The sequence below is a fragment of the Phalacrocorax carbo genome, chromosome 2 (assembly GCF_963921805.1).
Source record: "Phalacrocorax carbo chromosome 2, bPhaCar2.1, whole genome shotgun sequence".
Taxonomy (NCBI): domain Eukaryota; kingdom Metazoa; phylum Chordata; class Aves; order Suliformes; family Phalacrocoracidae; genus Phalacrocorax; species Phalacrocorax carbo.
The window spans coordinates 46841231-46860621 of NC_087514.1; the positions used below are offsets into that span (position 1 = coordinate 46841231).

Sequence of the window (19391 nt, forward strand, 5' to 3'; positions counted from 1 at the left end):
TGGTACCTGAGGTACCCATGGTAGACCAGCTGCATGGTACAGGGTAGGCAGTAACACCTCATCACTTGCTTAAATCTTTTTTATTATTATTATTTTATTTAAAAGATAAGCTGTGGAGCATAATATTTTTAAAGTTTTTTCATCAGCAGATCCCTCAAAATTTTCTGAGATGTAGGTCTCTGCGTATAAGTGAAGGCCAAATGGCGACAAACCTGCATTTAGGCATTCTGGAGAAGGATGCAGGTGGCATTGTGGAAATATATCATCCTGCAAATATTGAGGAAAACCACTCTGCAGGGTTATTATTTTCAGTATACAACTTGTTTTTGCCTATTTTAAATTTTGCCTATTTTGAATTTGATGGATTGATTCTCAGCTGGTTTAGGCTGTCTTCTATCATCTTCATGAAAAGTTAATTTAGGAGGAAGAGAAAATTACTTGTTTCTCCCCCTCCCCTTTTCATTAATTTTGAACACATGTAAATGCAGGTTCAATGATCATTTAAAATTTTAATAACACTTTAAAAGTTTGATAACACTTTGAAACAGTTGTAAAGCAAGGGAACAAGACAATTTATGTGGAATAAGGTGTGTGTGGAACTTACTACTGCATTTCAGCTGCTCTCATTTTGGTGCTTCCCCCACAGAAAATATGAAGTGCCTTATCTTTTTACATTTAGGTAGAGGTTACCTCAATTCATCAAATACTCATTATGAGGTAATGACATGCACAGGTACATCAGCTGTGGTGCACCACGAGGCAAACTCTTGGCTATCTTGTAATAACTTCTTTACGTGTTCTCACCCTTTTCCATCATTTTCTCTTTTGCCAGGTATTGTTCATTAATAGATAATTTTTTTTTTTGCATGGGTAACGCAAATATAATGAACAACTTGACTGAAGAGGAGGTTCCCCAAGCCTGCAGGACCATTGAGTTGTTAGAACATCGGCACATACGTACAGCTGGGGCTCTTCCATACCTGTGCCTGACCTGGCTGAGTTTGCTTGCAGGAAAACAGCAGTTATCACCGTATTTATATTCTTCATCTGAGTCCTTACATCACTGTTAGCGGGTTCTCATCTTTTCCATGTGGGAACAGCTAGTGTATTCTTCCATAACAGGCATCTAACTTCACATGAAATATTAGAGGAATCACCGAACAGTCAATATAGTCAAATACAGTCAATATACTGTAACCTAAACAGTGATTACTATCTGATACATAGCTGTTTTAAACATTAGTTTGTCTGGGAAAGGAGCTTCTCAGCCTTTACATTTTTAATAGACTTCTTTATTTCCTTTTGTAAAAATGAACTCAAGTATAAAGTTGAGCTAATATGGGCAGACTTTATTTGAATAAACTGGTATTGCTTATACTTAAATTATGTATATAAATATGACACTTCTAACAATGTTGTGGCTGTATCCTTTGCTATATACTCTTAGGGTGAATCACAGCCCTTCTGTGCTGCAGTATTCCAGCGTATACAATGGAGATGATAATTCCTGTGCTGATTCATGAAGTTAATGAAAAATTAAATTTGCTGATTTCTGGGCAGGAATGGGAAGTGTTGCAAATTTGTTGTTACTAATATGAAATTAAAACCTAGAGAGCAATTTTGCTGCCAACAATTCAAATGTAAACAATTCACAACAGTTTTACTCTGTATCTCTGAATGGATATGACTGTATGGCACAATTCAATGCTACCTGGAATAAGGTAATTTAAGTACAGAGAAGGAATAGTCTGCTAGCATAAGGACCAGCTTGAGTTAAAATAACCATCTCCCAGCAGTTAATGCAGCTACATTTCTTGCAACTTTCTTTCCTGACTCTGAACTTTGTGTGGACACGCTTTATATTTTTCTCTTCATTGTAATCTTTCCAAATTTTATTCTTGGGATACCTCCATAGTGCAAGGCTGGAGAGGGCTAGGGAGCCCAGTGAAGATCCAGCTGTCTGCTCTGATTAATGGTTAGTTCACTCCCTGGTTCTTTTTCCCAGAAGGTCTCTCCAATAGCTAGGCTTTGTTTTGGAAACAGTCCATTCTGGAGGCATTACACACCAATTTTTTTGGCTTTTGCCATCCTACAGCACTCTCCCAATATGGGCATTTGGATCTTTGAACACACGTAACACACAACTGTCATTTCCATGCTCTGAAAATGCAGTATTGCTGGGTTACAACGTAGTCACCAGATTGGTTTAGGTACTTTGAATGGAAACATACTCAATCCTAATAATGTATTAGGTGTGCAGGGCCAGATAAGGAAGCCCAAAACTCCTCCAGCAAGTTCTGTGAGATGTGGATGTGACCAGTTTGCAATAAGGGGAGGTATTTCTAAGCTGTGTGGATGTGAGCAGAAGGTACTGTTCGTCTTGTATATAGCAGTGCAGACCTTGATCACTGTGAGTGCTTTCGACCCACGGGTGACCCATGGGTTGGCTCTGCTCTGCCACTCCAGAACAGTTGTCTCTCTTCTGTGTAGCTAAACCTTTGCTTTGGCTCATTTTTCTTTCTTTTGTTTTTCTCAGCCCTATTCTTTCCTTACTTCTACTTTTCTTACTCTTTATACCTTCCCCCCGCCCCTCACCTTAATCCTCTCGCCTTTCCTGTTCCCTCTAACACAGCTGACCAGCACAGACTGGATGCTGTGCTGGATCCCTTGGATGGAGGTTAAGACGCAGGATCACAGAGTGAGAGCACATCGTACATGTGCTGCCCAAGTCAACATCTATGTGTGCACATGTGTCTGCTGTCTGTATTCTCATTTCTAGCTCTGCTAGAAGCTGTTATTAACACAGAGAGGGAAAGCTGATGGCTTTCAAGGAGATACCAGCTATTTAAAAATAAAGGAACAGAAGCATCTTTTAACTTGGGAGTAAGATGGAGTCCTTTAATGCCATTTATTCTTATTCCCTCACCACAGCTGTTCCTTCCAAACTATTACAACTTCTTTGAAAAATAATTAACAGAAGCTTTCTGATTAATCCAAGCTCCTCTTCTTTGTATTAGGACAATCAAGATCCCTTTTCCAGTGCAGAAAGTGCTTGCTGGGGAGTGCTTAGCACTTGTGTCAGTCTTGTACTCAAAAACCTCCAACAGGCTTGTCCTTCAGTTCTGTCTTTTATTGTAAGTGCCCTGAAAAGGACAGAATTATGCAATAGCAAATGGCAGTACTATTTTTTCATCAGGTTCAGTGCACTCTTGCATTCATGTTCATTGATCGTAATGTGAGCACGTTACTCAGTAATTTGCTTTTCTGAGCAGCCATGCACATTAAACTCCTGAGGATTTCATGACCTGGAGGTTTAGTAGCTTCTTGGGAGCAGAGTAAAGCAGGGTGTTAAACCGTATAGTGGATTTTATTTGTCAAGTTTTATTTTGCCATGACAGAAAACTCCAGAATGCTTTTTTCCATGGGTGTTTCCTTTGGTCTGGCTAAAAGAGATTACTGACAAGCAAAGAGCAAATTTCCATTCTTTTGTACATCTGCTGAATGTTCCTTCCCTGCACAGAGGACCATGGTTCAGCCACAGACATAGGAATGAACAGGATGAAGTGTGACGGGTCTTGAAATGTCTTTAGGTGACAGGAGCTGGCTGTAATTCCAATTTTTTTTAATAAGGACTGTTTTGATTTTTGATGCTTGAGTTTGGAAACTGTCAAGCAAATGAAAAAGCTCCTGTGTCTTATGTTCATGTCTATTGTATAGAGATATGTTGGAAAACGACGTAATATATTTTCCATTTAAGAAAATATAAGAATTATATAATCCCTAATGCGGTCTCTTATATTTTCTATGTAAGAAAATAATTTTAAAGAAATTAGATTGTTTTTCCTTTTTTCCTCCTGCGACCAATATGGACGGCCAGTGAGTACTTTGGGTAGAAAGCCTCATTTTACATTGTTATTTACCTAGGATTTTGTGATTTTATTCATGACTTTGAAGGCTTGGGGTAGAAGGGAGGAGGAGAAAGCCAAAGCAGGAGCAGGAGTGAAGGTCACATATTTTGACCTTTGCATGTTCTTATCTGGGTATGGCTGAATTAATTTAATTTGTTCATCAGCAAATTATCACGTACCTCACACAGTTTTTGAATACCAGAGAAGGTAAGGAAATGGGCAATAGCTACCGAGAAGCTTCAGGCAGATTCCTGATTACCTGTAACCTCAATAGTGCTCATGGATACTTTGAATTTTTTTGATTTTCAGAGGATTTCTGTAGTTCTCATGTGAATTAAGTACTAGCTGACTCTTCTGTTGGCATAGGTATTATTGTTATTTTTGGCATAAATATAAGGAAAGCCCACAGATAGTTCAGACTGGGTTAATTCACATGCAAGCTGGACCATCAAAAGATCAATGAGTTGTAATAATCAATGTTTGAAAGATACAGTATAAAATACAGCATCTGGAGCTGCAAAGACATGTGGAACAGTGAAAACTTTAGTTTTACCTGCAAATTCATTTTTTCCAAGGTAATGTATTTAAGAATTCTAATATATAATCTGGCAGAAAAGGTGTTGATGACAGAATTGTCTCATGTTTTAAATAATATGAGTGGGAGAAGCAGAGAAAAATCATACACTTAAGTGACATTTCCAGTATTTTTAGGAAAAAAAATAATCAGTGGTGTACAGTTCAATAACCGTACTTTTTATTCCCTGTGTAAAGTTAGTCTGCCCCATCTGACCAGTAGCTGATAGGTGATTTCTTGGGTATTTGCTAATATGTATTCACAACATGTAGCTGTGTTATAACAATTTTACAAGTATACTACATTTATTATCTGTGATTAAAACTTAACCACAAATTACAAAATAACTAAGAAAATGTTTTGTTTTGTCCAGAAAGGAATGAATACATATCCTTTGTACACAGATGGAAAAAGGAAATGGGTGGAAAAGTTCTTAAGCACTCCATAGCCTGATATCCTCAGAAAGATTGGATGAAAAGTCATAGACTGTGCATTCAAAACCTGAGGCATGCTGCATTAATATTCTGTCCCGCTTGCACTTGTCCACTGAGAGCTGTTAGCTCAGATGTGTGCAGGTTAAGCGTGTGTAGAAGCTTGGTGAATGTGGATATTGAAACTTAGAATAATCTTGCCACACTTCAGTCACCTAAAAGATGCCTCCGTTTAAGACAAGTGTCTAGGCTCCTTCGACAATTAATGACTTGGAACAGGTACTTCCAGAGTGCAATCTCATCCAAAGGGTAGTTGGCTGAGAGGGGCCGATTAATTAACTATAGTGAGAACAGTTAGTTGTGAGCTGAAGTTAGGTGGAATGACTGTCTCTGTCATCAGCTCTTCTGCATGTGAACAGCTTTGACAAATTGTGGTCTAACACATCTCTCTCTTGTTCCCATTGTCCACACACGATGTTTGCACGATGCTGTATATAGATATATCTGAATCCTTATGTAAGCGATATGCATCATGCTAACAACGTAAGCCATATGTACACTTTCAAAGTCCAAGAATTTCTGAAAGAATTACGTATACCACCCCAATGATGACTAACTTCTGCCGCACTGGACACGCCAGGGCTCAAGACCGTAGTTGTGACTGGTATTATCAGTTAAGATCATTCTTCTGCAGATTGTTCTGAGTCTGTTTTCTGCAATCTCAAGGCAGGATAAAACTTGATACTGTTGTCTGAGGAGAAAGCAATTTGGGGTGGCTTGGATTTCTGAAATAATTTGTTTGCAAGAGATACAGATATGTACTTCTTGGAATTTATTGAATATACAATATTTTTTACAAGTCCAATAGGGAGATTTTATTGTGGTAATGAACTGTGCTATTTCAGAACTTATTTTTATAATAACATCACCTTACAATAACTAGTATAGTGCAAATGCAACTGATTTACTGTGTCAAAAGCTGCACATCTCTACAAGATAATATTCCACTTATGACCATATTACATACGCGCTATCTATTCTACATACTAACAATGAACTGCTGCTCAGACAATGCATTACTGGTAGTGCAAATGAAGGTATTAAATCCAAAATACAGTAGAAATGCAGAATCTTCTAGGATAACTTGTAAAACGAATAAGAATTTTAAAAGTAAAATGTGACTACAGTACTGTGTGCCCTTTTACCAGCCTAAACCTTTGTGTTAGTACACAGAGTTGCTAACAAGGTAATTGTAAACCAGGCCAGTTCTTTTAAATTAAATTAAAACTGTATGAATGGTCATCAGAATAAAATAAATTTATACCAGTCAGAGTCAGCGTGATTGTTCTTAGATGCTGAAAGACATACAATGATGGAAAAATGTGCGTTGTTCAGTGCTTTGTTTAACATGTTTAATTTTTTCCTCACAGTACAGTGCTGTGGATACAAATCCTTTATCTGTGTACATTATGCAGCCCATCTGGAACAAAATTATTAAGGTAAGAATTTTATTTAAAAGAAATATCACATGATAATGTAAGAATTGGTTTTAAATGCAGCATGTATTTTCATTTTAAAATACATATTTATTAATAAAGCTGAAATTAAGACATCTGTATAAAAGAAAACAAATGTTACAGGATATATAGCTATATTTAAGATAAGTATGTTTGAATTTTGAGGTGGGTTTTTTTAGAAAAACAAGGTTTGTTTATTTGTTCTGATCGCTACACAAAAAGCATCTGTTTCTTTTTTACATCTCATTATTACATCTTTCATTAAACAGCTTTGCAGATGCTGAAGGGTTTACTTAGTGCAAATTATTTTTGTGCAGCATATGCCGCCTAACAACAGCATGGCTTTATCTCTGTGCTGTGCACATGATTTTCTGCAAGTGCTGCCTCATTTTCTCCCAAGGGTACTTGCTCGAGGGAGCTAGGCATTTCTCTAAGAAGCTGAAAATGAGAGCGGTTACCATGATCACCATAACGATTGGAAGATGGCATCTCTTGAATGCATTATGATCTGCAGTTTTTAAAAATAAAACCGCTCACAATCAGTTTTGCTGTTGTTGGCAAAAAAAAGACTGTATCTCAAATAAATATGAACTTTATTGATCTCCGAGGAAGCAATGACTTCTGCATCTGCCTCTTTAGAGGAAATCTTTAGATTGGAGCAGGCTTGAAAATACAAACAGAAAAAGATGTATATGGTCAGAGTGCTGTTGGATCTGCCATTTTTGGGTTCTATAAATCAGGTATTGCTTATGCTTGATATAACAGGGAAATCATAACCTCATAACCTTAATGTAGTTTCATGAAAGTGTTTATATGACCCAACCTAAGAATTAAAAAAAAACCCTGAAGAGAAAAAAGCAACTAGAAAAAAGCAATTCAAAGATGTGAAACTGAATTTAGTAATTCAGTTCAGAGACTCTTGTTTTCATTCCCATCATAATATTGAAGAAAAAAATGAGGCAGAAAAGCCACCCAGCACTCTGGAGTCCAGCATGGGAGATGAGCAGAGGCCTTACTGTGCACTTGCAGTTTGGTTTAGGAGATCCTGGGTATTCATCTGCTCTCAAACTGAAAGGAGAGTATTATCAGTGAAAAACTTCCTTTGGAGAGAAGTTGTTCTAATGGTTGTAGGGTGTTCCCAGAGGAAAAGCAACATCCTTGACTGCCCCCATGTAGCATAGGGTGATAGATCCTATAAAAAATGAGACGTCATTAGATTTTTTTAAACCTCCTTACATTTTAGGTGAGCATGATTTTGTTCACTTCGTGCTGGAGGGGAACCCAAACCAGAGCACAGGACTGAAAACCTGTTTCAAAAGCTGGGAGATCTGAGTACAGAACCAAGGATCGGAGTGGGTGCTGTCTGTACTTTGCCTTTTGGTTTGAACCCTGAAGATATAGCAATGAGTGTTCTGCTTTGTCTTCTGGTGCAAGAGTGCTAAAGGATAATTCTCAGTGATGTATCACAAGGATTTAAAGGGAAATTAGGTTCCTCCCTACTTTTGTAGGAGTAATCATTCAAATGTTAAAAGATACTGCCAGGTAAAATCAGAGTCCTGGAGAGGAGCTGGGAATGCCCAGCTGCAGAGGGGAGAGCAGTATGTAATGGGAGAATGCAGTAGAGTCATCTTGGTTGCTCCTAGAGATAAAAATGAGGACTGGGGGAGCACCAAACTTACTGGCCAAAATTTAACTGTTTGTAATATATTAGCAGGAACAGAAGTTGCTAGAATGGTTTTGTTCCTGGCTAGATACTGAAACCTGGTGTGGCAGTGACTGTTGCCCCAGATTCAGTCTAAGAAAATTCTGTGCATCTGTTACCCAAAAAATACTTTTTTTCTCTTGGAGTATAACAGTGGCATTAGAATAAATGTGATCAAATCTTATTTTTAGAAGGAGAAGCTTTGAATGCATTTACTCATCATTGATCTTTTTGTAGCTTGTACCTGTTGTAAGCATTGTAACTGGGCTGTGGGCGTGAACTAGACTATAATCTGTGATCTACAATATAATATTGAATTACATTTTACAGTGTATCATCTTATTTCTATTCAAATAGAACAGTGCATTGCAGTAGAAAGATAGAGTAAAGCTGGGGTAAATTTAAGAAAAGGAAACATTGCATCTAATATGTTAATTCAACATTGGGCAGTACCAGTGTGCTTCTTGATGATTGGGGAAGTAATTTCTCTCAGTTCAAACATCCTAATATATCCATTTGCAGATATGAGTCAATTATATTTTAGTTTCTAATCTGGTGAAAATAAACGTTCCACAGGGACTATTTTTACTAGATTCTAGAGGAGTTGAAAAAAAAAAACCAACCTAAAATTCACAGAGCCAAGAAAAAAAAATCTATGACAACAGAGGCTTGGGATTTGGGTCCGGCCTTTCATATGTCAGTTTAGTCCTAATTGCAACACAAGTTCCTCTGTATTCCGTAACACAGAATTCATTGTAAGATGTGTTTCCTATGTTATGAGAAGATGTGAGAATTTATGAACTGGGATATTGATGTATTTAAGAACTGAAACATGTTGTCGTAAGCCAGCTCATTTACCTGTGGTGGGGATGCTAGGAAAGCAAAGAATTTGTGCATTTAAGTTAGAAATTTGCCTGGAAATCCTGATCATTACCCTCCTCTCTTTCCTTGTCCAAGGACATCTTTCTTATGTGCTATATCACATGCCTGTGTCAGTCTGAGTGTGATTTTTTTGATGTATGTGCTTTAGAAATGTGCTGAATCTGGTGCTAAAGCAGAAAGTGAAGGGTAATGTTTCATGCCTGGATTCTGTAACGGGCTTGAAGTACTCTGAGATACTCCTGTCCATGGCAGCTTTTCCACCTTGTGTGAAACTCTAGTAACACCTATATGAAACTACAGAGTAGCAACTAACTTTCTCTATGTTTTATTTAAAACTATTCTGATTATGCAACTATAGTATTTCGTCTTTAATTAATTCAATGCTCTGTCCTTTTGCCTTTAATTAAGATTTGTATTTTGTAATAAAGTACCATCATGTGCACTTTGATAGATAATGGATAGTATCACTTAGCTACTACATGAACAGAATATTCCTCCTCTATTTGTATTCATGAGAAATCACGTTTGTGCACGACAATGAGAGGAAAAGGAGGAAATCCCACTGGGATACACAGGTGTATGTGAGCTTCACTGAAGTCAATTAACCCCCCCTCTGTTGCCTTTATGAACTTTGATTTTATCACTAGAATCAGGCATGAGTAGAATTTTAGTGGTCTCAAGTGGCCTAGTTAAGGAATATTTCAAGTTTGAACAGAGCTTTATATAAATATGTGTACTTTACCATTTATTATCTGAATAGTTGATATATTAAAACATTCACTGTACTTATTAAGGCTTTTAGCGTGAATGGCTGTAGACCTGTTAAAACAGTAATTGATTAGTATTTTGTGGAACTAAAAGTTTTTTAAAACGTTCTAACATACAATGGTTTTGCCAGAGAGCAGATGTGATTCTCCCCAGTGGCACCTCCACTTGTATTAATCATGTAGTGCGTTGATGTATTAGACTTCTACTGTCTGTTAATTAGATAATAAAGATCACAATGTGTCCTTCTATTAAGCTACTAGTAAATTCAGGGTGTATTTTTTCAACATGCATAAGAAGTTAATCTTTAATACTCTGTAATTTTTGAACTGTGGAATAGGGTGATGGTAGTGTAATGCCAACCAAAAGGATAAGGGGAATTAAATACTACAAAAGGGATTCTGCAATGGGAATACTTTCCAAATACCTACACAGATTAGGTTCGGCAAGGGTCAAAAGAGTATCCTTAGGAGTTTAACTGCAGGAGAGGGTGTTTTCCTGAGGATAGATCTCCTGTAACTGTTTTTTGTGGTGTATCTACTAGCCAAAGGGACTGCAAGTATAGCAACATGCTTTGGTGGTTTCCTTCTTAAAATAAATGTTAGCAAAAAAAAAGGGTTAAAATAATGTTGTCATGTTTGCACTGTGTAAGCATAATTTTTTTCCTGTAATAACTTAATAATGACATTGTGACTATTTGGAACGATGAACCTAATTAGAAAGCAGAAACTTATGGCACACCACTTTATTTAATAGTCAACAATTATTATGACTCATACAGGAGAAATCAGTAATTTTAAAACAATATGTTGGATGGCACCTGTATATCCATGTAAACTGTTCATCCACAGGTTGTCTTAACACATTTTGACCTATGTTTTAGATTAAAAGATGCCAATCTAGAATTTCTTCAGCATCTGTTGTTCTTATTTAATGTAAGGTCACAGACATCAGACAAATTCCACAGCAGGCGATTCATACCAAGCCTCCATCTTACTAAGTTTCTGCATCGACAGGAAGCAAAATTAGGAGACGTGTTGCTGTCGCCGCATGCTGAGTGTGCAGTCAATGTAAGAAGAGGGGACCGTGCAGTGAAGGGTTCCTTCTCAGGTGTTCGCCTAAAGGAGCTTCAGGGAACATTTGCTGTCACTTGTTCTTAGGGATTTAAAATTGGGCTTTTGAAGACTCAGAATGATAGATATGATAAACATTTTTATTCAAGCCATATGCATTCCATGATGTATTTGAAATACTGTAAGAGGTGACATACAGTATTTTAAAATTAGTGATAAAATCCTGGTCATGAGGAAGGCAACTATCAGATTTAATATTTTTCCCAATGTTATTAAAGAAAATATCTAAGAAATATAACTGAAAAATATTCAGGAATTTTCATCTGATTTTTGAAAGTTTACACTGTACATTACCCTCAGCAAGTTTGCTGACGATACCAAGCTGGGAGGAGTGGCCGATACACCAGAAGGCTGTGCTGCCATCCAGCGAGACCTGGACAGGCTGGAGAGCTCAGCCGAGGGGAACCTCATGAAATTCAACAAGAGCAAGTGCAAGGTCCTGCACCTGGGGAGAAACAACCCCATGCACCGGTACAGGCTGGGGGCTGAACTACTGGAAAGTGGCTCTGCTGAGAAGGACCTGGGAGTGCTGGTGGACAGCCAGGTGACCCTGAGCCAGCGCTGTGCCCTTGTGGCCAAGAAGGCCCAACGGTGTCCTGGGGTGCATTAAAAGGAGTGTGGCCAGCAGGTCGAGGGAGGTTATCCTCCCCCTCTACTCTGCCCTAGTGAGGCCACATCTGGAGTCCAGTTCTGGGCCCTCCAGTTCAAGAAAGACAGGGAACTACTGGAGAGAGTCTAGCGGAGAGCTACGAAGATGATCAGGGGACTGGAGCATCGCTCTTATGAGGAAAGGCTGAGAGACTTGGGTTTGTTCAGCCTGGAGAAGAGAAGACTGAGGGGGGATGTTATCAATACTTACAAATATCTGAAGGGTGGATGTCAAGAGGATGGGACCATACTCCAGTGGTGCCCAGAGACAGGACAAGGGTCAATGGGCACAACTTGAAACACAGGAAGATCCACCTGACTATGAGGAAAAACTTCTTTCTTGTGAGTGTGACAGAGCAGGGGAACAGGCTGCCCAGGGAGGCTGTGGAGTCTCCTTCCCTCGAGACATTCAAAACCCACCTGGATGCGTTCCAGTGCCCCCTGCTCTGGGTGTCCCTGCTCAAGCAGGGGGGTTGGACAAGATGATCTCCAGAGGTCTCTTCCAACCGATACCATTCTGTGATTATCAGTTGCACAATTTCTCCTGAATATTATTAATTGTTCTGTGGTAGAAAAAGAGGATCTAATCAGGGTAATTAATTGTTCCAAGCATTCAGATTCTACTTACAAATTTTTCATGTAGTAATAGGGTAGAGGAAATTTAAAGATGTATGTAAAATAGTATGTATTAATCTCACTGTTGATCTAGCTAGTCCAAAGAAATTAACAAAACATTTTATTTCAATTTATTAGTATCTGAAATTATATAACTTCTTTTTCTTTAATTTTTTAAAATATTTTATAATTTTGAAGCACTTTGCATCTATTTTCAGTCCTTAGGCACTCCAAAGATTTTGATTATAAGCCTCCAATTTTTTTTAAAATATTGATATGTGTTTGAGTGACAGTAGTGGCTGGTGCTTAGTATTTCTGAATATATATTCTGTCTAAAAATCATGTAGAAAGCTGTGTATGCCATTTCAGAAAATACTTTGGAGCAACTCTGTTACCTGGGGAGAGTGTTACCAGGAAGGATCCCTGTTGCAGTACAAGGAATACCTTAAAGCCACGGGGGTTGAATAGCTGAGAACAGTTAATGGGACAAAGAATTAAAGGCTTAGGAGGAGGTGGAGAGTCCTTTTCAGCACTCTGCAAAGTCAAATGAATTAATGTAGTGTTTATAATTTATGGCTAAAGAGGGAGACCCTGCAGAACGTTACTATCTAGAGAAGTAGGGAGCTGCTTGTAACAGGGAGATCTTGTGGATCTAAAAAAAGTAATGCACTCAATGTATGATTTTATTGATGTTTTGAGTTCAAAATTATTAGCATATTTTAGACGAGGAAATTTCCTTGTTATAGTATGGGAATAGAATGCTTCAAAAAACCCGCTATGTAGATGCTGAATTACCACACTGGGGTGCTGCAGTCTTCTTTCAGTTGTGATACACACAATTGCAAGAAGCTTTCCTTGGTGGCTGGGAAAGTAAGGATAGTATATAACATAGGAAATACGACATTTTAAAATTACATTTCTGCTGCAGTTGCAAAGATCAGGCAAAAGAATTACCTTTGAAAATAAATTTCAGAAATGAAAACTATTTTTTTGAAAATGGGAAAATACGCACAAATCTGAATGTTGCTGATGTCATATATGGGCTTCTCCTTTCCTGATAAAAAAAAATAATATTTAATTAAAACTAGACTTAGAATTTGAAATATAATTTTTCTTAGATTTTTTTTCTTTCTTTTTTAACAGGTAGTGCCTTTGTGGATTGCTCCCAACGTGTTAACATTCTCTGGATTTGTCATGATTTTAGTTAATTATTTTCTAATATCTTTTTATGACTGGGACTACACTGCCTCAGGTAAACATCCTCATGTTGTAATTTTGTCAGAATTAGTGTGCTTCTTATGTCATACTTCTGAATGATACAGGGAGGTATCAGATACTTGGATCATCCACTCATTCCCTTAATGAGGCTCCATGTGCATAGGAGGATCTGACCTCACACATGGCATTTTAAATTTAGAACATTTTATTGAAAAACCTTATTTAATTTCATTCCCAAATACGGGTTTCAGCATGTGCTGCTTGAAGGCTGTGATAATATCTCATTTTATTTAAAGTGTATGCCAGCATTTAAATACACTGCCAAAACCCACCCTGACGTTCTTCATAAAATTTTCATTGGTTTCACATTTCCTAATACCTAAATCCATGCCTGAATGAGTTAATTTCCCTTTCATTACTCCACCGCCCCCTTCAAGACTGCTTCTAGAAAAAAAAACCCCAACAGTTTCTAAACAAATGTCTCTTGAAATTATGACTTTTGAATTCCAAATCCATATTTGCACCTCATGGCAGACCAAATCAAAAGATTTTTGGAGCTGATTGCTCCTGAGCATAGGGCGTGTTCAGTTCTGAGCTTCTCAGACCAGCTGTTGGAGCCTACAGAAAGTATTAAGCATCTCACCAGTGATTAACATATAAAAATCTTAGTTTTTCTTGAAACTAGACAATTTGGTGAAGACTCAACACTTTTATTTCCTGAAACAATTACGTTTGGGTTTTTTTTGCTGCCTTTTATTTCTTATACACTTTGGTGTGAGCTGTTTGTACATTTATCACAACAATTCTAGAGGCAGGGATACTTGTTAGCAGTTTTAGTTAAAAAAATAATCCTGTATGAGCATTAAGTTTTCATGACTGGCATGTTGTGTAGTTATCTGGCCTTGTCATTAAACACTTGGTTTTTTGTCAATGGAGCTGATATTTACTAAGTTCTGTAATAAAAGAGCATCCAGTACAGATCTTTTAATGGGATAATTTTATCTCGACACATTCCTGGTAGATACACATTAAACTTGAAGGCATTTGAAATGGTGATTACATCTGTTAGAGCTGAGATTTCTATGTGCAAGCTTATTCTTGATTTCACACGAGAACAGTGCCCATCATTTTTCAATTGATTGAAAACGTTCATGCAGCCTAATAAGCCTTTTGAGTATCATATATCAATCCCATACCTAGGATCAGAAATAAAAGACTTAATTTCCTGGACAGCTGGTTTTCATTCTACAGTTTGAAAAATTGCAGCTAGGAGTCAGGAATTGTCATCTTTTCTTTCAGAGTGGCAAGATGAGGCCTTGAGAGAAAGGTGGTCAGGGCACTGCTTTAGGTACTGGCATCTCCCCATTCAGCAATGACGCACCTCTGTGTGCAAGTATTTGCTGTGTTCGGTGCCGAATGCCAGAAACCTGAGAGGGCTTTGCATATACAGTTGTTCCTAGTGCTGGTAGAGTCCTTATTGGATTATGTTTAAGTTAAATAGAATGCTCTTTGGAAAAAGGATTGATGTCTTTAAAAGAGTAACAATAACCTTGGGTTATTGCAATCAGCAGAGCAATAACAGAACCCTGGGTTCTGCCCAATTCAGCTTTCTTTTCCAGATTAATTTCCTTTTTCAAGGAAAAAAAAAGGTGCTAATATCTGTCCTAGCCTAAGGACAAAAATTTCCTCTTCAGATCTGCATGGTAAAAGTGCTATACAAAATCCACGGTTGTGCTTATAAGAATGATCGTGGTTGAAAACTCCTTTTTTTTTTTTATATTTAGATATTACATAAACATTAACTAATTCATTGGTAGGTACTCTTCCCATGACCTGTGAAAATTTTTGGCTAGTTACTATCGTTATTTTGTGCAATACTGGAGTCACTGCAGGACGAAAAATCTTGCCCTTGTCTTCTCTCCTTTATGGTATCAGCACATTCAAGCCTGCTCATTGCTTCTTTGATAGAGGTCACTGATGACTTAGGGTCAAAAACAAATATTTCAATCTGTTTGACGTAGTGGGCTAATCAGTGGCAGCTTGTTCATATGTATATGCATATCTCGGTGGACTTCTTTGATGTTAATCACTGTTACGCTGACTTACTACCCCATTTATTTCAGGTACCAGTCCTGGACTTGTTCCCACGTGGGTGTGGCTGTTCAGTGCTTTTACCACCTTTTGTGCTTATGCTTTAGGTAAAGTATGATGAAACAATTTACATGTCTGACGTCTTCATATAATTTTATCTACCAGTTCATTAGTGGTCAGCACTATCAAAATGAAGAGGATAGTGGATAAATTACTGATCTGTCTCTAAAACATTTCTCTGAGATGTGAAAAAAAAACCCAAACCAGCAACAAAAACCAGCCATAATGCTTAAAAAAAGAGACAATTTAAAATGATATATTAGAGGTTATATGACTGTTGCTCTTATCTCTTTTGAAACTTCAAATTGTTTTAGAGAAACAATGGAAATCATTACATAGAAGCAGTCATTGCTGTTGGGATTCATAAAAATCTTTGTCCCTCAACGATGACATTCTGAGAAGCTCCCTGACACTTGCATTAGCAAAGGGTGCTTTCAGGGACAGGGAAAATAAAGGGCAAAGCAGAGGAAAAGGAAAATGAATGTAGCACTGTGTTTTAACCTGCTAGGCACTTCAGTGCTTATGGCATGTGTCAGGAGAGATGGTATGAATGTGGTGACAGGCCTGAGCTTCTTATGGAGATGAAGTATAATTTTTTTTAACTTCTCTGTTGCTGTTTTTCTTCCATGACACCTATACCTCATTTTCAGTTTCATATTCCATTTTTACTTTTTCTTTTTATATCATACCATGACATATTTTTAGGTAATTGCATCTTGCTCTGTGCAGTGGTGTGAAGACGTAGACTCGAACTGATGCAGATCTGGGAGTGAGATCCACATTAGCACAGCTTTCTTGCTTTCTCTTCCAAAGCTAACTCATTCCAAACTAGTCTCTCCACAACGCAGTGCAACAGAGCTCATTTTTGCGGGGGACTCAAGGTGGCATATTTACATGGACTGCACTGTGCTGTGTAAATGTACCCTCTCTTATGGAGCTGGTTCTTATACGGCCCTGCATTGCGGAGCCATACGTTTGTGTGCCATATTTAAGATACCCAGGCTAGACATAAATGTGTTCTAGATGTACACTGCAGTGTTGTGCAAAGATGCTGGCCCCTTTTGGTATCAGACCCATGCATGTAGAGCCATATTGATTAACCTGGGTGTATCCCCTTGTGCAGACATCTCCCTCTTCGTTGCGAATGCCTTGCCATTTCTATTCAAGTGGAGAGTTTGTGCCAAAATTATTTTGTCCAGAATTTCTTTGTGTTTGTACCATGAAAATCATTGGGACAACTGACCCTTGAAGGTGACTACCAGTCAGATTTCCCTAACAGCTCCGTGTAATCATTAGCAGAAGCAGCAGTTTCTTTTTTGAAAACCATTCCTTATGCAATTGTAGGCAATTTAATGAAGTGGCTATTGTTTCATAAGTAGGAGTTACATATTGGAGCTGTTAGTGTATAACACCCCAGAAAGCTCATTAGAAATACAGCTTCTGAGTTTCTTAATGTAGATGTTATTTGCCAGTGAGGCCTATAGTTCCTTATACTTGGAAGACAAGGAATATGATGTTGACAATCAAAGCTATAATGAGCTGATGTGTATGTAGATTTTTGTGTCTGCTGTCCAAGCCACTTCATGAAATATTTAGTCTCAGATTTAATTCTGCATGGCCAAAGTTTTCCCTTTGGAAGACTGCAGAGAGCCATAATAACTAACCAAATATGCAGCTTTAATCTCTCTCAGCTTCTTTTTAATGACACAGTTACTCTCTCCAAATTCCCTAGCATGCTGCTCTTTCCCCTGTTCTTTGTTAAGGTGGTTTGGTATCTTTTCCCTTTCTGTAAAATGGTATGCTCTTTGTCGTTATTTTGAATTCCACTATTTAAAAGTTATATAAACTTTAATAAAACTGAAGATTTTTGAATCTTCATGAGACAAAATCATAATATAATAATTCTGAAGCAGTGGAAATGTGGGACAGCCTATGTCCACTATACACCATTGTTGGCACGAATGATTTCAAAATGAAACCTAAACCAGAAAATATTTTCAGTCTCTTAAAAAGCTAGTGAAACCACATGGAAAATGTGGGTAAAGATTTGTGAAAATCCAATTTTACATATGTGTTATACAGGGAGTATATGTGTATACAGTTATACAGTATTTTTCCCCATGTCCGTTATAATTAGAAGTACTGTATTTCATGACACCATTATAAGCCTAACTCTTTTTAGTAAAGTGTTCTTATAAAATGAAACCCATTCTTTCACTGATGTACATATTTTACTATCTAACGTGAATACTATTTGGTGACAGCATAAAATAATTTATGAATAGACCAATCTTCTGTCATTCTCATTAAAATAGCATTACCCCTATAACTGAACGGTCTCTGATTTGGGATAGATGTTCTTGAAATATGGAAGACTATATACTGTTTAGGGATGTTTACGTACCTGTTTGCTAGTTAAGTTTCAGAAGCATCCTAAAATAGACTTAAAGAACTTCTACATTTATAACAACACTATTCAAGTAACCTCAAGCTTATATACACAGTTTTCTTTCTGCACTTTTCAGTAAGAAGCTGACAAGTCAATGGCAATGTTGATGGAGAGAGAATGCAGCTCTAGAAGGGGGCAAGCTGTATGTGAAATCCTCTCTGAGATCTTTAATTTTTAGAGTTGTGAGACCTGTCTCAAGAGATTTGTATTTGAGTGGAGGATGTCTCACAGCTGTTTAGGTATTACAATAGGGAGATAGTCTAAAATCTGTACAAAATCAAACCCCATGTTTTCCTGGTTTAGATCCCTGAAGTATATTTACATTAAACAAAACTCAGAGTACTGCCAAATAATCTGGATAAGTAAGTAGCATATGATCTATAGCAGCTGTGGAGTCTTTGGTCTCACTCTGCTGAGTTTTATCTCTAGTCAGTTTTGGGTTACTAATGCTATCAATAACTAATAATTGTTAGCTTTAGTACCGTCCAAGTAACATTAAGAAGAAAAAAATTCCCCATGTTATTTTGAGATTTAGGATAACAATAAGTAATTGGTAAGGTTTGTTCTGTGTACTTTTTCCTAAGAGGTTTATCCAGCATATTTACACTGAACTAAGAAAAAAATATTTCTATTTCTCACCAGCATAGTCTCAGAGAAAAGACTAACAGTATGGTTTGACAATGCAACTAAGAAAGGTTACAGCTGCTAGACCCCCTTTCTCCTTCTCCCTGCATTCGCTGCCCCTCCCTTGTGCCATCTCCCTTGCTTTCATTCACAGCGCCAATTCTGTTCTGTGACCCAGAAGAAAATGTAATGTTTGCTGTCTTTCCACCAGCTGAGCAGGCTGCAGGTCCTCCCCTGTTCAACAGCAGTGAACTCACAGATCGACTCAAACCATATTGTCCAACTACATCCTCAGAGTGAGATCCAGTACAGTGTTTGGGCATCTTTCAAGCACTAAGTATTAAAACTGATGAAGATATAACTCATCTTAACAGTAGGATGTTCTTAGAATCATAGGACCATTTAGGTTGGAGAAGACCTTTAAGATCATTGAGCCCAACCGTAAACCTGGCACTGCCAAGTTCACCACTAAACCATGTCCCTAAGTGCCACATCTACATGTCTTTTAAATACCTCCAGGGATGGTGACTCAGCCAATTCCGTGGGCAGACTGTTCCAATCTCTCACAACCCTTTTTCGTGAAGACATTTTTCCTAATGTCCAGTCTAAACTTCCCCTGGTACAACTTGAGGCCATTTCCTCTTGTCCTATTACTTGTTACTTGAGAGAAGAGACCAACCCCCACCTCACTACAGCCTCCTTTCAGGTAGTTGTAGAGAGCAAGAAGGTCTCCCCTCAGCCTCCTCCTCTCCAGGCTAAACAAACCCAGCTCCC

The 19391-nt window shown here is 37.8% G+C and overlaps 1 protein-coding gene across 1 annotated transcript in view; it reads left to right on the forward strand.

Annotated features, from left to right (window-relative positions):
- LOC104039838 (ethanolaminephosphotransferase 1) overlaps positions 1-19391 on the forward strand; it is a 60689-nt gene that overhangs the window by 10464 nt on the left and 30834 nt on the right. The window contains exons 2-4 of the mRNA XM_064442756.1: positions 6344-6412; positions 13319-13427; positions 15517-15591. Of these exons, the coding sequence (XP_064298826.1) occupies positions 6344-6412; positions 13319-13427; positions 15517-15591 (253 nt within the window). The remainder of the gene's footprint in view (positions 1-6343; positions 6413-13318; positions 13428-15516; positions 15592-19391) is intronic.